General features: G+C 44.2%; 1 protein-coding gene across 1 annotated transcript; it reads left to right on the forward strand.

Annotated features, from left to right (window-relative positions):
- The first annotated feature begins 42 nt into the window (after positions 1 to 42).
- On the forward strand, positions 43 to 12,834 carry samd1b (sterile alpha motif domain containing 1b). The gene is made up of 7 exons (XM_049572438.1): positions 43 to 1,614; positions 2,636 to 2,894; positions 3,686 to 3,816; positions 8,456 to 8,504; positions 8,620 to 8,737; positions 10,820 to 10,934; positions 11,061 to 12,834. Exons 1-7 carry the CDS (start codon positions 436 to 438, stop codon positions 11,202 to 11,204), a joined length of 1,995 nt encoding a protein of 664 aa, XP_049428395.1. The 5' UTR covers positions 43 to 435; the 3' UTR covers positions 11,205 to 12,834.
- Positions 12,835 to 12,909: the final 75 nt, after the last annotated feature.

The following is a 12,909-nucleotide window of genomic DNA, read 5'->3' on the forward strand; positions in this document are numbered from 1 at the left end:
GAGCCGTCATCCACCCATCTGTTGACCGCCCGGCTCCATCTGATTCACCATAACGCGTAAAAACAATAACTAAACCTTCTACTATGATCACAGATCGCGTTTCTTTGTGTTAAAATCAGGTTTGACAGATTGAGCAGTGATTAAATTGTGATTGCCAACAAAGAAGACCGCTCCGATGCGCTGAAACCCAGCCAATTCCACCTTAAATGCCATTTGCGTCTGTAGTAGAGACCGAGGCGCCATCTTCGGTCCACCTTAAGCGCACAATGTGGCCAACGAACGAACGAAAGCGTACCAGCCAGGCTTCCGTCCTCATTCTCCAGCCGGGGATCGCTCTCTGGCTTCCCAGCTTTGACACAGCGTCACTTGTGAAACAGCACAGAGGGGGGGAAAAGACGCACCCGAGCCAAAGCCCATCCGCACCAGCAGGAGAAGATGTCCGAGCCCAATAAGTACCGAGAGTGGATCCTGGAAACAATCGACTCTCTCCGCTCGAGGAAAGCCCGTCCGGATCTGGAGAGGATTTGTCGAATGGTCCGGAGACGACACGGGTCAGACCCAGACCGAACCAGGACAGAACTGGAAAAACTGATTCAAGAGCAGACGGTGCTCAAAGTTAGCTACAAGGGGTCCATATCGTATCGAAACGCGGCGAAGGTGCAGAGGAAAAGCAGAAAGAAGATTGAGTTTACGGCGGCTGGCAGCAGCAGCAGCAGCAGCAGCGCGGAGGCAGCGAGGGAGCGGACCAAACACGACCATCTCAACAACAACGGCGACAGTGCGCACAGCTTCACCGACCAGGAGGAGGGCGAGGAGGACTCGGAGCCCAGCCCAGATCCCCACACTCAAACACCAGCCAGCGCCGCCGACAAGAAGCTGAAGCCAGCCTCCAGTCAGAGTAGCGGAAACGGGTGCCTCAGTTGTGGCGCAACAACGGGCTGCGATGTCGGGAGCGGCTGTAAAGAGGAGAAAGCAAGTGCACCGAGAGACAAGGGATTAGGACAGCAGGGAGTGGGGGGCTGTCCGTCGCCCGGTCTCACTCACACAACAAACGACGGCGGCGATGCCAGCAAGATAACACCGAGCAAAGCCGACGCAGTTCGCGCAGAGAAAGAGCCGTGTTTGTCCGGAGATGACACCCAGAACAAAACTTGCTCCGGGAGCGCCAGCAGCCTCCCGCAACAGCAGAGACCGAAGCAGACTGTGCCCCTCAAGCCCAAACTTCGAGTCGGAGGAGGGGGCACCAAAACAGCGGGGAACCACGCCAACTCCGACCTGGGCGACAGACTGGTGGCTTCTGTTCGCAGCCTGTCCGAGAGGAGCATCCGAGGGGGCTCCGCCGCCGCGACCAGAGGCCACATGAAGCCGCTCGGGCTGAAGGAGATTTTAGGCTATCTGAGCAGCCAGGAGCGGCTGTCGGAGGAGAAGCTGACCCGAGGCAAAGTCAAAGTGGTTATGGAGAGAGAGGTGGCGAGGGGCAGGCTGCGCAGGACCCGCTGCGGGAACATTACTCTTCCTCTGAGGGGGATGGTGGTGGAGGAGCCGACGCCGAAGAATCCGTCCGCTGACAGACTTGTAAAGAGCGCACTGCAGGACAAGCACGCTGGGAAAAAGGTGGGCGCTGCTAACTTAATATTTCCAACACGTCCCAGTTGTACAGCGCTGGCTTGATGGCTTGGCTAATAAATTAATGATCAGTGGTTAAACCCGCACACACGGCACCGGGACGCGCTCGGCTTGCCTCGCCAAATATTTTTGTTTCTTGTTCATATGCAGAAGTGTTTGGAGATTCCCCACATTTCTACACATGAATTGTTTCTGTAACTGTGCCTGTGTCGCGTTTGTCCTCTGTAGCCTCGGTTAATGTGTGTGTATGTGTGTGTGGCGCTGCTTCCTGCACAAAAGGTGCGGGTTACATTCAGGAGCAGACGGCTCCTGAGCGGCTTCCCCGGCTCCCGGGATGAGCGCGCGCACCATAAAGAGCGTCTCTGCACGGCGCGAGCACGAGCTGCCTCTGGTGTCGTTGTCACATCACTATTTTGGGGTCAATAACATTTCATTTGGCTCTCAGGAACTTTGTCTGCGCGGCTCGGAGCGGAGCGCGGAGTGTCTGGGCCTGCCGCGCAGTAGGCGGTGTCTGTCTAAACTTGAGACGTGCCGCTGCCGCTCTCCTGTGGGCGCTGCTTTGTCGCGCAGGCCGGCGGAGGACTCAGCCCCCCCCCCCCCCCCCCAAAAAAAACAACCGAGAAAATATTGCATTTTGTGCGGCGCCTTTCCAACCCCGTAGTTTTGCTTTTCCTCCCCGCATCTCCCCCGCTCCGTGCCTCATTAAATCCTTTGTATCATCTCTGACAGCACACCCTCCTCCCTCTCTCCCCCTCCCGGGTGGAGGCAGACTTGAGTAGGCTACAGTAGGCGGCTATCGTTATTTCTGCTCTTACTGTGTTTCTCCAAGTGGGAGGTGTTTGTCATCTACTCTTCCCACCCTGGAGGAGCGCAGCAGACCTCATAATGCTCTTTAAAGCAATGAGAACTTAGCTCAAACTCAGGTGTTGCCCAGTCACCTCAGAGGATGGAGCTTCATCTCCGCTGCTCTCCACCCTTTTTTTTTATACAACTTTTATTGTCATTGCAGCCGTCGTCCCCCTCTCTCCAGGAGAATGAGCCGATGGAAACAGCCAGTGAAGAAGAGGAACGGGAAAAGAATGAGGAAGAAGAGGAGGAGGAGGAGGAGGATGATCCCCGGAGTTCTGATGAGGAGGGAGGACTATCCCCGGTAGCCATGACAACCGAACCAGAGCTCATTGAGAAAACCACAGAAGATGCTGAGATCCATACAGCATCAAAGCAGGAGAGCCCCCAACAGCAGCAGCAGCAGCAGCACGGTGGCAAAGGTGTGTGCGCGTGGACGTGAGCGTGCGTGTTGATTAAATGCTCTCATTATCACTAGTAACCCTCCCCCTGTTAGTCAGCACGACTATCATGACTGCTGTATTTTTGCGTTTAAGAATGTAATTTTAGGCATAAATATTTACTTTTATTTACTTTTTACACCTGTGATCATAACTTAAACTTATATTTTATATTCAAATATGATCATAGAGTAACTCAAACTTTATTTACGGTCATTTAAGACAATAAATAACTACTGTCTTTTTTTCTTTTTTTTCCCCTTGTTTCTGCTGAAAAACAAGCAAAAAAAATGATATATGATAATGATATAGTAATATTAATTAATGATTGGCATAAATGAATAATAAAAAATAAATAAAAATATTGTGTTAACAAAAGATATTACTAAGAATTTTTTTTATTTATTTATTTTTTTTAAAAAAAGTGGTCGCTAGTCTTCCAGTTGTCCGCTCACAAAACATTAAAAATACCTCAATTTAAAATCACATAGTATCAATGAGATGATAAAATTCAATGTCAGTCCAAAATAAAGACAAAAAAAAATAGTAAAAAAAAAACATAATCGTCAAAAGTCACTGTACCAAAATAAGAATGAAATAAAATTAACAAAAATGTTCCAGAACTGCCGTAACAAATTATTATTGTAACAACTGTTATTAACTATGAATTTTGAAAACTACTATTTCTAACAGGAATAATAATAAAAGTAAAAGCCAGTCTTTAATCTTTTCTCTTCCCTCTTTTCGTCTGGGTTTGCCATCTTGTCTCTAAGGGACGTGCGGGCTTGATTCCTTCACCAGGACACTGCATCCACCTGTTCATGGAGCCTCCCTGTCACAATGTAACAGCGCACACTTGGAGGAGAGAGCTGTCATCCCCGATCAGCTTCATATGGAGGCACAGGTGAGTGCAAGCATCTGTCCTGTTGGTTTTTACTGTGGGATGATGTTATCAAAACAAGTCCAAATTACTCAAACGCCAACCATGACTGAGTCTGAGTGCAGACCTTTGTTGCATCTCGCCTGTTATCTCTCTACAAATGTCTCTAATAAAGTGTAAAAATCCCCCAATACTTTTAAAAAAATACCAAAACATGTCCTATGTCTCTGTCTTTACCAGTGGTGGAAGAAGTATTGAGATTCTACACCTTATTAAAAGTGTTATATGGTGTAAAATTACACATTATGAGGAATAGTCTGTTTAAGTATTATATAATTTATACATACTAATTTATTTGATTATTAATGCTGATGCATTTACATGTATGATAATGTAGCTGGCCAAGGCACTGCCTCTCTTAAGTATTTCATTATACCTTTATATTATGTGCATAATTTTTATACCTGAGTGAAGTGAAGTGGACATCTAAAGTAGCATAAGATTTATAGAAATATTTAAATGAAGTGTAAGTACTTTGAATTTGTTATGACGTACAAAACTTAAGTGAATGTACGGCGTTCTTGAGTAGCATTTAAAAGTCTGATCAAATGGTGACTGGAAAGTCAACCTTGGCAGTCAGTGTAAATGTCATCCTTTTCAAGTGCTCTTTCAAATACATCATTACATTCTCAGTGATGGTTTGCTGCACACTTTCGGCAGCACGCTTGCATTAGCTGTAACCAGGGTCAGAGGGTTCACTGTAGCAAGAGCAAACACAGACACCTTGCCTGATCCTCATTCACACTTAACTGAATCAATAACCACAGAATGGGCTGCGGATGTTTGAACTGCATTTCAGTGAGGTGATCACAGTGGTAAAAATTATTCTTGACATACCGCTTTCTCTCACCTATTTAATGTCACATATATTTTAGAGACAATATTTTCAAGATTTTGCATGCACATGCAGGACTTATTTCCATGGTGGATATGATAGTGTGTGTGTGTGTGTGTGTGTGTGTGTGTGTGTAGTGGCTGGGGACTCATACCCACCTGTGCAGTGAAGAACATCACTTTTAATCAGCGACAGTTTTATTTTTCAAATGTTGGTTTTACTGCGAGATTGCCAAATGTTAACACACAACCATGATTCAGCCGACACACAGTTCATTTTTATGCTGTTCTGAACCACTGACGGCTTGTGTTGTGCACACACACACTGAGTGCACACACTTCACATCTCTAGCAGCATCAAAAGTTGCTGTTTGGAATAAATTGAAGAAGATTCAACGGCTCAACAGACAAACTGTTTGGTGGGTCCAAAACTCAAACTTCAATCAAAGAAGACAGGGGAAAGAGATAAAAGAGAACATCATTTGCTCATTTGCTGTCAGAGTTAATGTAAATTTTAATTGTAAGTAAGCACACGTGCTAACATTTTGTTATTAAATATTTTCCTAAGGTATCAGTGATGCACTGCATGTTACATTTTATGCCATGTTAAGTAAAACAAAAATGATTACACCATGTGAAAAAATTTATCATGGGACCCAGTAAATTTGTGTCTTGTACCACCTTATAGGATAACTTTTTTTTTTTTTTCTTTTTTTTTCTTTTTTTTTCAACCTGGGCCTTATTTCCCCATGTGTATGTGTGCGTATGATTTATGGGTACCACTCGTTCTAAAATTGGTTCAGTATTGAGGGAGGCGGGTGCAGCCTGGAGCTGCGAAACGAGCTAAAACGGTAACGGGGGCAAATGCGTCCTGTATAAGTTAGCGCAGTAAAAGTGCTTTTCTTCGCCACTGACCGGTTCAGATCGCCAGTGCTATGAGTGCTATGAGTGGAGTCAGCTGTCAGTCAGAGAGTGGGATTGCGGCCCGTTGGGTACTGTAAGTGAGTATGTGTGTATGAAGTGTGTGTGTTACGCCAGAAGAGTCAGAGTTTGGGACGGAGTCTTTTACGTGCTACCCCCTGGAGTGTTACCGGAGTTTTTGGAGTGCTCAAATAAACGGGCCTTTTTCCCAACTGCAAGAACAGGATGTCGCGCAACACCCCGTACAGCTTTCACAGGCTGCCTGGCACTGGTGATCTGAACTGGTCAGTGACGAAAAAAAAACACTTTAAATGCGCAAACTTATACGGGACGCATTTGCCCCCGTTTCCATTTTAGCTCGTTTCAGAACGAGTTGTACCCATGAATCATATGCACACATACACATGGAGAAATAGGGCCCAAGTTGAAAAATACAGAAGTTGTCCTTTAACCTTTATATGTGTTACAATATCTGGTTAAATGCCCTGCCTGTTTGTTGAACTGTATCTACTTTACTTTATCTGAGTTTCTGAATTCTCACCATGAATCTTGCCCTTGTTCCTCACACAAGCCAAATACTGCACCTAACACTAGAGCTGGTAGTATCCACAGCATTAACACTACTTTATTTTTAAATGCCACAGTACAATGCTTCACCTTTGATAGATGTGACGTAGTACAGTAATGTAACACTACGCTGGACAATGATGGTGCAAAAATCCTAAATTTCGGTTCACTGCTTACTATAGAGCAAGGGTTTACAACTATTTGTAACCTAAGGCCAACTTCTGATTGTTAAAATACTTCCAAAGACCACTGTCCCCAAATTAATCATTAAAAAAGGAGAAAAAATAAACTGGACTGTAAATATGTGTTATGCCACTGTCAGCTGTCACCTGTCCCTTTTCCCCAGGAAATATTGTTTTGGCGTCCCAGCACATCCAGACTCTTATCCATTCTCATCATGCTTGATCTAAGTGTGGCCTTTGACACCATTTCTCACAACATCCTTCTTAACAGACTGGCCTCCGTTTGAATCACTGACACACCCCTTGACTGGTTTAAATCCTATCTCTCTGACCGTACTCAATTTATCCTGCTCAAAACAGTCAAACCCCAGCAGTTTCCAGTTACTGGTGTTCCTCAAGGTTCTGTCTTGAGTCCTCTTCTGTTTATCATCTACTTACTTCCTCTCGGTTACATCTTCCGTAAATTTAACATCCACTTCCATTGCTATGAGGATGACACCCAGCTCTATCTGTCCACCAAACCTACCTCCAACCTCCCGCTCTCCTCCCTCTCTGACTACCTTCAGGAAATCAAATCCTGGTTCTCCTGCAACTTCCTCAAATTTAACAGTAATAAAACTAAGTTGCTTCTCACACTTGATATTTATTACTCCTCAGTTTCCCCCTCTCCGCTGGTTAAGAGTGTGAGCGTCATCTTCAACAGCGCTGTATCATTCCAAGCTCACATCAGTAATGTCACTCGGTTTGCTTACCTCCATCTATACAACATTTACCGCCTTCACCTGTCCCTCAGACTGCACAGTACTGTCATTCTTGTTCACACACTGATTACATCCCATATAGATTACTGTAACTTACTCCTTTTTGGTCTCCCTCTTAAGTTCATCCATAAATTTCTGCCGCTCACATCATCACCAAAACCCCCTCCATCAATCACATGGCTTCACTGGCTGCCAGTTAACCCAATCTACAACCAAGCTCCTCTGTAACTCTCCCAGCTCTTGCACATCCACACCCCCACCCACACTCCCAGGTCGTCTGCTTCCATCCACCTCACTGTCCCGCCAGTGCGCCTGACCACCATGGGGCCTAGAGACTTCAGCCGCTCTGCCCCCCGCCTCTGGAACTCCTTCCCATTGGACATTCATAGCATCAAGTCTCTCTCCACTTTCTCTCTCCACACCTTGAGTGTTGTGAAAGGCCCTTATAAATGAAATGTATTATTATTATTATTCCGACTGCTTTGTGTTTGAGTGTCTCTGGAGCTGCGATGGTTTTAGTGCCTCATTTGACAGGATTTCACCACATTCAACACACTGTGCTTTCAGCTCAGCATCACTGCCTGCCAGTGTAAATCCAAATCCAAAGGGTTGTATTTCTTCACCACACGCTTTGGAGTTTTTCAGCATCACTTTTCTGTTTCTTTTAAGATACTTTTTTGGGCATTTTTTGCCTTTAATTGACAGGATAGTTAAGTGTGAAAGGGGGAGAGAGAGAGGGATGACATGCAGCAAAGGGCCACAGGCTGGACTCGAACCCGGGCCGCTGCGGCAACAGCCTTGTACATGGGGCGCCTGCTCTACCACTAAGCCACCGACGCACCATCACTTTTCTGTTTCAAAAAACAATCCATTTTGTGTCACTGCATCCAAGGGAACGTTAGCTAGCTGACAGTTGCAAGGCACCTGAATGTAACTGGTCTTTAAAATTATGCATTTCAGTTTGACGTGTTTTGTTTAAGTGAAGTCTTGAGCCTATTTAGATATAAAAATGCTAGCTTTGTAAATTACCAAATATTGGCAGTGCTTCCATTACCCACTGAGGCCATCAGGACTACAGCAGTGCCACAACCCTCCCTTTCTAACTTAAAAAAAAGTTTATAGAAGAGAATTAGAATTGGGGGTGACATTGCAGTTTACAGTTCATCTGACTCAGCCAGCTCCTTTGATGCTTGAGTTTAGATGGGGATCGTATTATGATTTTTCCCGTGGCACTGTCTCTAGTGACTGTGACTTGTTTCAGGGAGTAGATATCGTCTGTTGTCATGCTCACTTATTCGCGTCTTTGATTTGACCCCCCTCTCTTCTTACCCCACACAGAATCAGATGCAGCATGACAGAATCAACCACACCTCCTCAGGCTTTAACAGTGAGTTCTGCTTCACACATAATCTCACACTGTGTGTGCACTGGTGTATACTTGTGTTTGGTGGGTAGCGGTGATGACAGGTAATCAGACTGTGCTCAATTTTTTCCCATCGTAGGCTTGGAGTCTAAGACAGAGGTCGGCGTGTCGTCCTGCCTGCTCACACCCACTGCCTCCCCGAGAGACTCTGGCATGTCTGAGGACAGAGGGTTAAATGGAGGAGTTAACAGTGGAGGGTGAGTACAGCAGAAACACTGGAGACACTTAAGACACCAAGCACTGATTCACTGGGCTGGTCGTGTCTGCTCCCCTCTTGCTTGATTTTCTGAATCTGTTACAAAGTCCATTTTAGTTTTCTCCACAATATGCAGTCCAAAATAACTCTTTCCCTGACTTTTTAAACCAGCAGAAACAAGTTGTGAACACAACCCTGACGTGTCACCACCTTTTAAGTTAATTTGGAGGATAACAGTTGCTTATTTACACATCAGGCGTCACAGAGCAGCATAATCATTCATTTTGGAGTCATGTTTCTGTCCACCTCAGGAATGCAAGTCTAATATTTATTCTTTTTTATCTCTGTTTTTAGTCTCCACCAACTCCTGAGGCAAAATATTTGTCTCTTTAGCTTCTAAATGCAGTGTATGATTGTAGATAGCACGCTGGCACCCTGGTAGCAAGAGGCATGACAGGTGTTATTTGTAACACAAGCGTCTGCCTCCTATGTGACATACATATCAGCAGCGCTTTATAAACAATAACAATGGCATCAACATACCAAAAACAATCATTTACCATCCCTGTTACATGGCGACTGATCTCGCCCTCAGCTCGGAGAGTAAGGAGCTTCCAGACTTCATTGTGTACCCAATTTAGGACATTTTCCACTGCTGTTGTTCGTCTTTGAGTTAGCTGCTAACTGCTGCGAGCTGCTTTTTAAATCTCCTGGCGCTGGGTTGCACACATAACACGTCATCCGTGCTCTCGTCCTGCCAGCGGTCCCTTTTACACACACGTTGATTTGGCACTGTTATTGTCTCAACTGCCGACTTAAAGGCAACACAACTCTGTCCCCTCATTCTGCAATTGTTCCTTTTATAAAGAAAAGCGAGGCGGAATAACAGCATGAAATTCGCGCCATGTACAGACACTGTAGAAGGGGCTTTAGATGGTGCAAGCAGTGTAGTTGCACTAGGGCCTGTTGGAGGGCTGGCAATAGAGAGAGTGGGCCCTCCAACAATGTGTTGGCCTGTATTTAAAGAAGGACTCATGTTAAACGGTACAGCTTGTGATATACAGTATGTCCTCGAAAAGGCAAACCCCTGGTATTCTTCTATTTTTTTTACACTTATCCTACAAAAACTATAAAAACAATGATTAAACTATAAAAAAAAGATTAAACTAAATGAATGATTAATTTTTTTCTTTGGTAATTTTGTCATATATAGATATGCAATGACAGTCACTGGGTTAAATGTACTGTATGTTGATGTTGTCTGATGTAGAGTCTGTATGTCAAGAGAAGAGAAGATATACGGTAACTAGTTTTGGCGCATAAACTGTCAAGACTGACAAGCTGAGCTGTGTGTGTCTCTGTGTCTCTGTGTCTCTGTGTGTGTGTGTGTGTGTGTGTGTGTGCTCCACTTTGTGGTAGCCACTAAGTCTGTCTGTTCTCTGTTTGGTGTTAGCAGGTTACGTACAGTGGGTTTTTTGATACCATAAGAGTGTTGAGATTGAACCAGAACAGTAAAGTTGCAGCCATAGCTCTGTAAAGCTAAGGGGAGCTGCAGATTCACCTAATAACTCTGTAGATTCATCAGTATGAGTGACCCCTTGCACAATGTTGGACTTATAGGTTGTTATTACGAAACTATTGATTAAAGCCGCTTTAAAATAAGATAAGATAAGATAAGATAAGATAAGATAAGATAAGATAAGATAAGATAAGATAAGATAAGATAGTACTTTATTGATCCCAAACTGAGAAATTCTTAAGATAAAAAAAATAAAGTGAAACAAAGTCTGGCCATTTAGTATTAATCATAACGCAATATCTGATTCTCCTGTTTACACTGACAATGACAAAGTGCAGTCTCATGGTTCAAGGTTCAATTTGTTCATCAGTAAAAACACTGAAATCACCGTGCTTCCATTCCTATAAACACCCACTAGACACCCAGTAGACCATAGATAAAAACCATCAATAAACTGCCCACCTTAATTAAAGTGTCAGCGCTGACATGACTTTATACATTTACAGTTCAACATCTCCTGCGGGTTTTGTAATGGGCCAACTGCCCTCCTTGTCATCTCTCTAGGTTTGTGAAGTCCGAGGGGGCCAGTGGGAGCCCGGTGGACTGGACAGTGTCTGATGTGGTCAGTTATTTCACAGCAGCAGGTTTCCCTGAGCAGGCTGCTGCCTTCAGGACCCAGGTGAGCCTGCAATCCCCCGTAACAACCACTAGAGGCCACCAGAGACAGGCTTTGTCTCTATACTTGAACCTGAAAACAGTTGTAACCAACACCCACCTACCCACATTGCTTTGTTCTCTCTGTTAGGAAATCGATGGCAAGTCTCTTCTCCTCATGCAGCGTAACGATGTTTTGACCGGCCTGTCAATCAGACTGGGCCCTGCCCTCAAGATCTATGAGCGTCACGTAAAGGTTCTGCAGAAAACGCACTTTGAGGATGACGACTGTTAACGACAGAGACTGTTACGTCTGTATCTACATATAGCTCAAGTAATCCTATAGATATGTATGCATGACATGATATACAACACACTTTGCTTTTCATCTCATGTCAAATAGCACACACACACACACACACACACACACACACACACATACACCTCTATTTCTCTTTCTCTACAACTGCTCTGGTCCAGAAACAACACAGCAAAGAGACTGGATTTCCTGGACAACAAGGGTTTTCTACCAAACTGAGCACAAATGTCGGAGGAAGTACATCATGAAACTGTCAGATACGGAGGTTAAAAATAATCATGCAATTCCTCTTTTTTATTTACAACGATAAAGCACTTTGCAATTTCTCGACTAAACTGTGCAAAATGGTTTGTTTTTAAACTGTTATTTGTGCTGACCTTTATGCACATTTCGAAAGGGGTCGTGGTTTTTCTGTGGTTTTCCTTTTGTTTTAGGAGGCTTTGACTGATGCGAGGGTTTCTCGCTTGTGGATGTTTGTCATTGCACACATGCTGTACGTGTGTGGCCACATGACAGAGCACGTTGGATCAGAAACAGATTAATAGTTGACCAGATTAGATACATTCCCAGGAGCTGGAGCAGATGGTTGTGACGCTGACCGGTCACAGTCGTAGATGTATCACAACCTTGTGTTAACGGTTGTTGGCCAAAGCAATAAGCTGATAATTCCTTCTAGATGTTTTGCATCTTGTCAACTCGCAGATCGGCAGGTGGATGATTTTGTGTGTCTTATTGTTTCAGATAAGAATCAGTGAAGTTTTCATAATGTTTTAAGCAGAGCTGGTGATCTGTTCTGGCTTATGCACCACCACAACAGGGGCTGGTTTCACCAAGACAGACTTCGACTGTGGCTTAGGGTGTTTTCATATTAGATATGATTGATTTGCCTGAGTATGACTGCGTCCCCACCCAACTTCCCTGCTGCTCAGCTTTCACATTAGTAACAATCAACTCTCAACTAGATGTAACAGAATGTAAATATATTAAAGGTTAGCCGATGTAATGCATCAGCCTCCATTTGTAAATTACTAAAAAAAAAAACAGTCTTCTAACTGAAAGATGTAATGGCAGGGTAAAGCTAAGTCAATCAATCAACTAATCTCATACCACCAGCATTTTTGAACTGTTTTTACCAGTCAAACCTTAGAAACCAAATGCTGTCAAACGATCACACATCTCATTCCCACCTTCACTGTACCGACACATTCCAGGTTTGGCATCTCGTCTCTGCATGCTTTATAATATTAGTGCTTTTTTCCTCATATTTGAATGTTTATATTTCTGTTTTCAGCACGTTGGTTTCATTTTGTGAATGTTTCCAGTCCACTCTTCACACACTGAATGTTTCTTTGTGCATTCAAAGCTCCTCTACCTCTCTCCCCTCGCTTCCCCCTTCACTGTCTCTTTCTTTGCAACTTTACGTTGTTTATTGCCACTGTTGTCATTCAGATCATTTCATTCTTATGAGTTTAATCTGTAGGAGAGGACAGCTGTGTTTGGGTCCAGATTCACACAAGGGGAATGTACAGTGTGCCTGTGCCCTTGTTGCTTGTCATTTGTTAAAGGACAATTTTAGTAATAAAAGTTGGAGATTAAAACACCACAACGTGTCCGTTCTGAGTGTGTGCGAAGGCATGTTGCATGCATGTTTGTGTGTCTGTGGAAATATGCATATGTGGCG

The sequence above is a fragment of the Epinephelus fuscoguttatus genome, linkage group LG3 (assembly GCF_011397635.1).
Source record: "Epinephelus fuscoguttatus linkage group LG3, E.fuscoguttatus.final_Chr_v1".
In the NCBI taxonomy this organism is placed as follows: Eukaryota; Metazoa; Chordata; class Actinopteri; order Perciformes; family Serranidae; genus Epinephelus; species Epinephelus fuscoguttatus.

Excerpts from the sequence above, each read along its gene's own strand:
- samd1b (XM_049572438.1), top strand. The coding sequence starts at position 436 with ATGTCCGAGCCCAATAAGTACCGAGAGTGGATCCTGGAAACAATCGAC. Across the intron at positions 1,615-2,635 it reads ACAAGCACGCTGGGAAAAAG|CCGTCGTCCCCCTCTCTCCA; the intron begins GTGGGCGCTGCT and ends TTGTCATTGCAG. Across the intron at positions 8,505-8,619 it reads CACCTCCTCAGGCTTTAACA|GCTTGGAGTCTAAGACAGAG; the intron begins GTGAGTTCTGCT and ends TTCCCATCGTAG.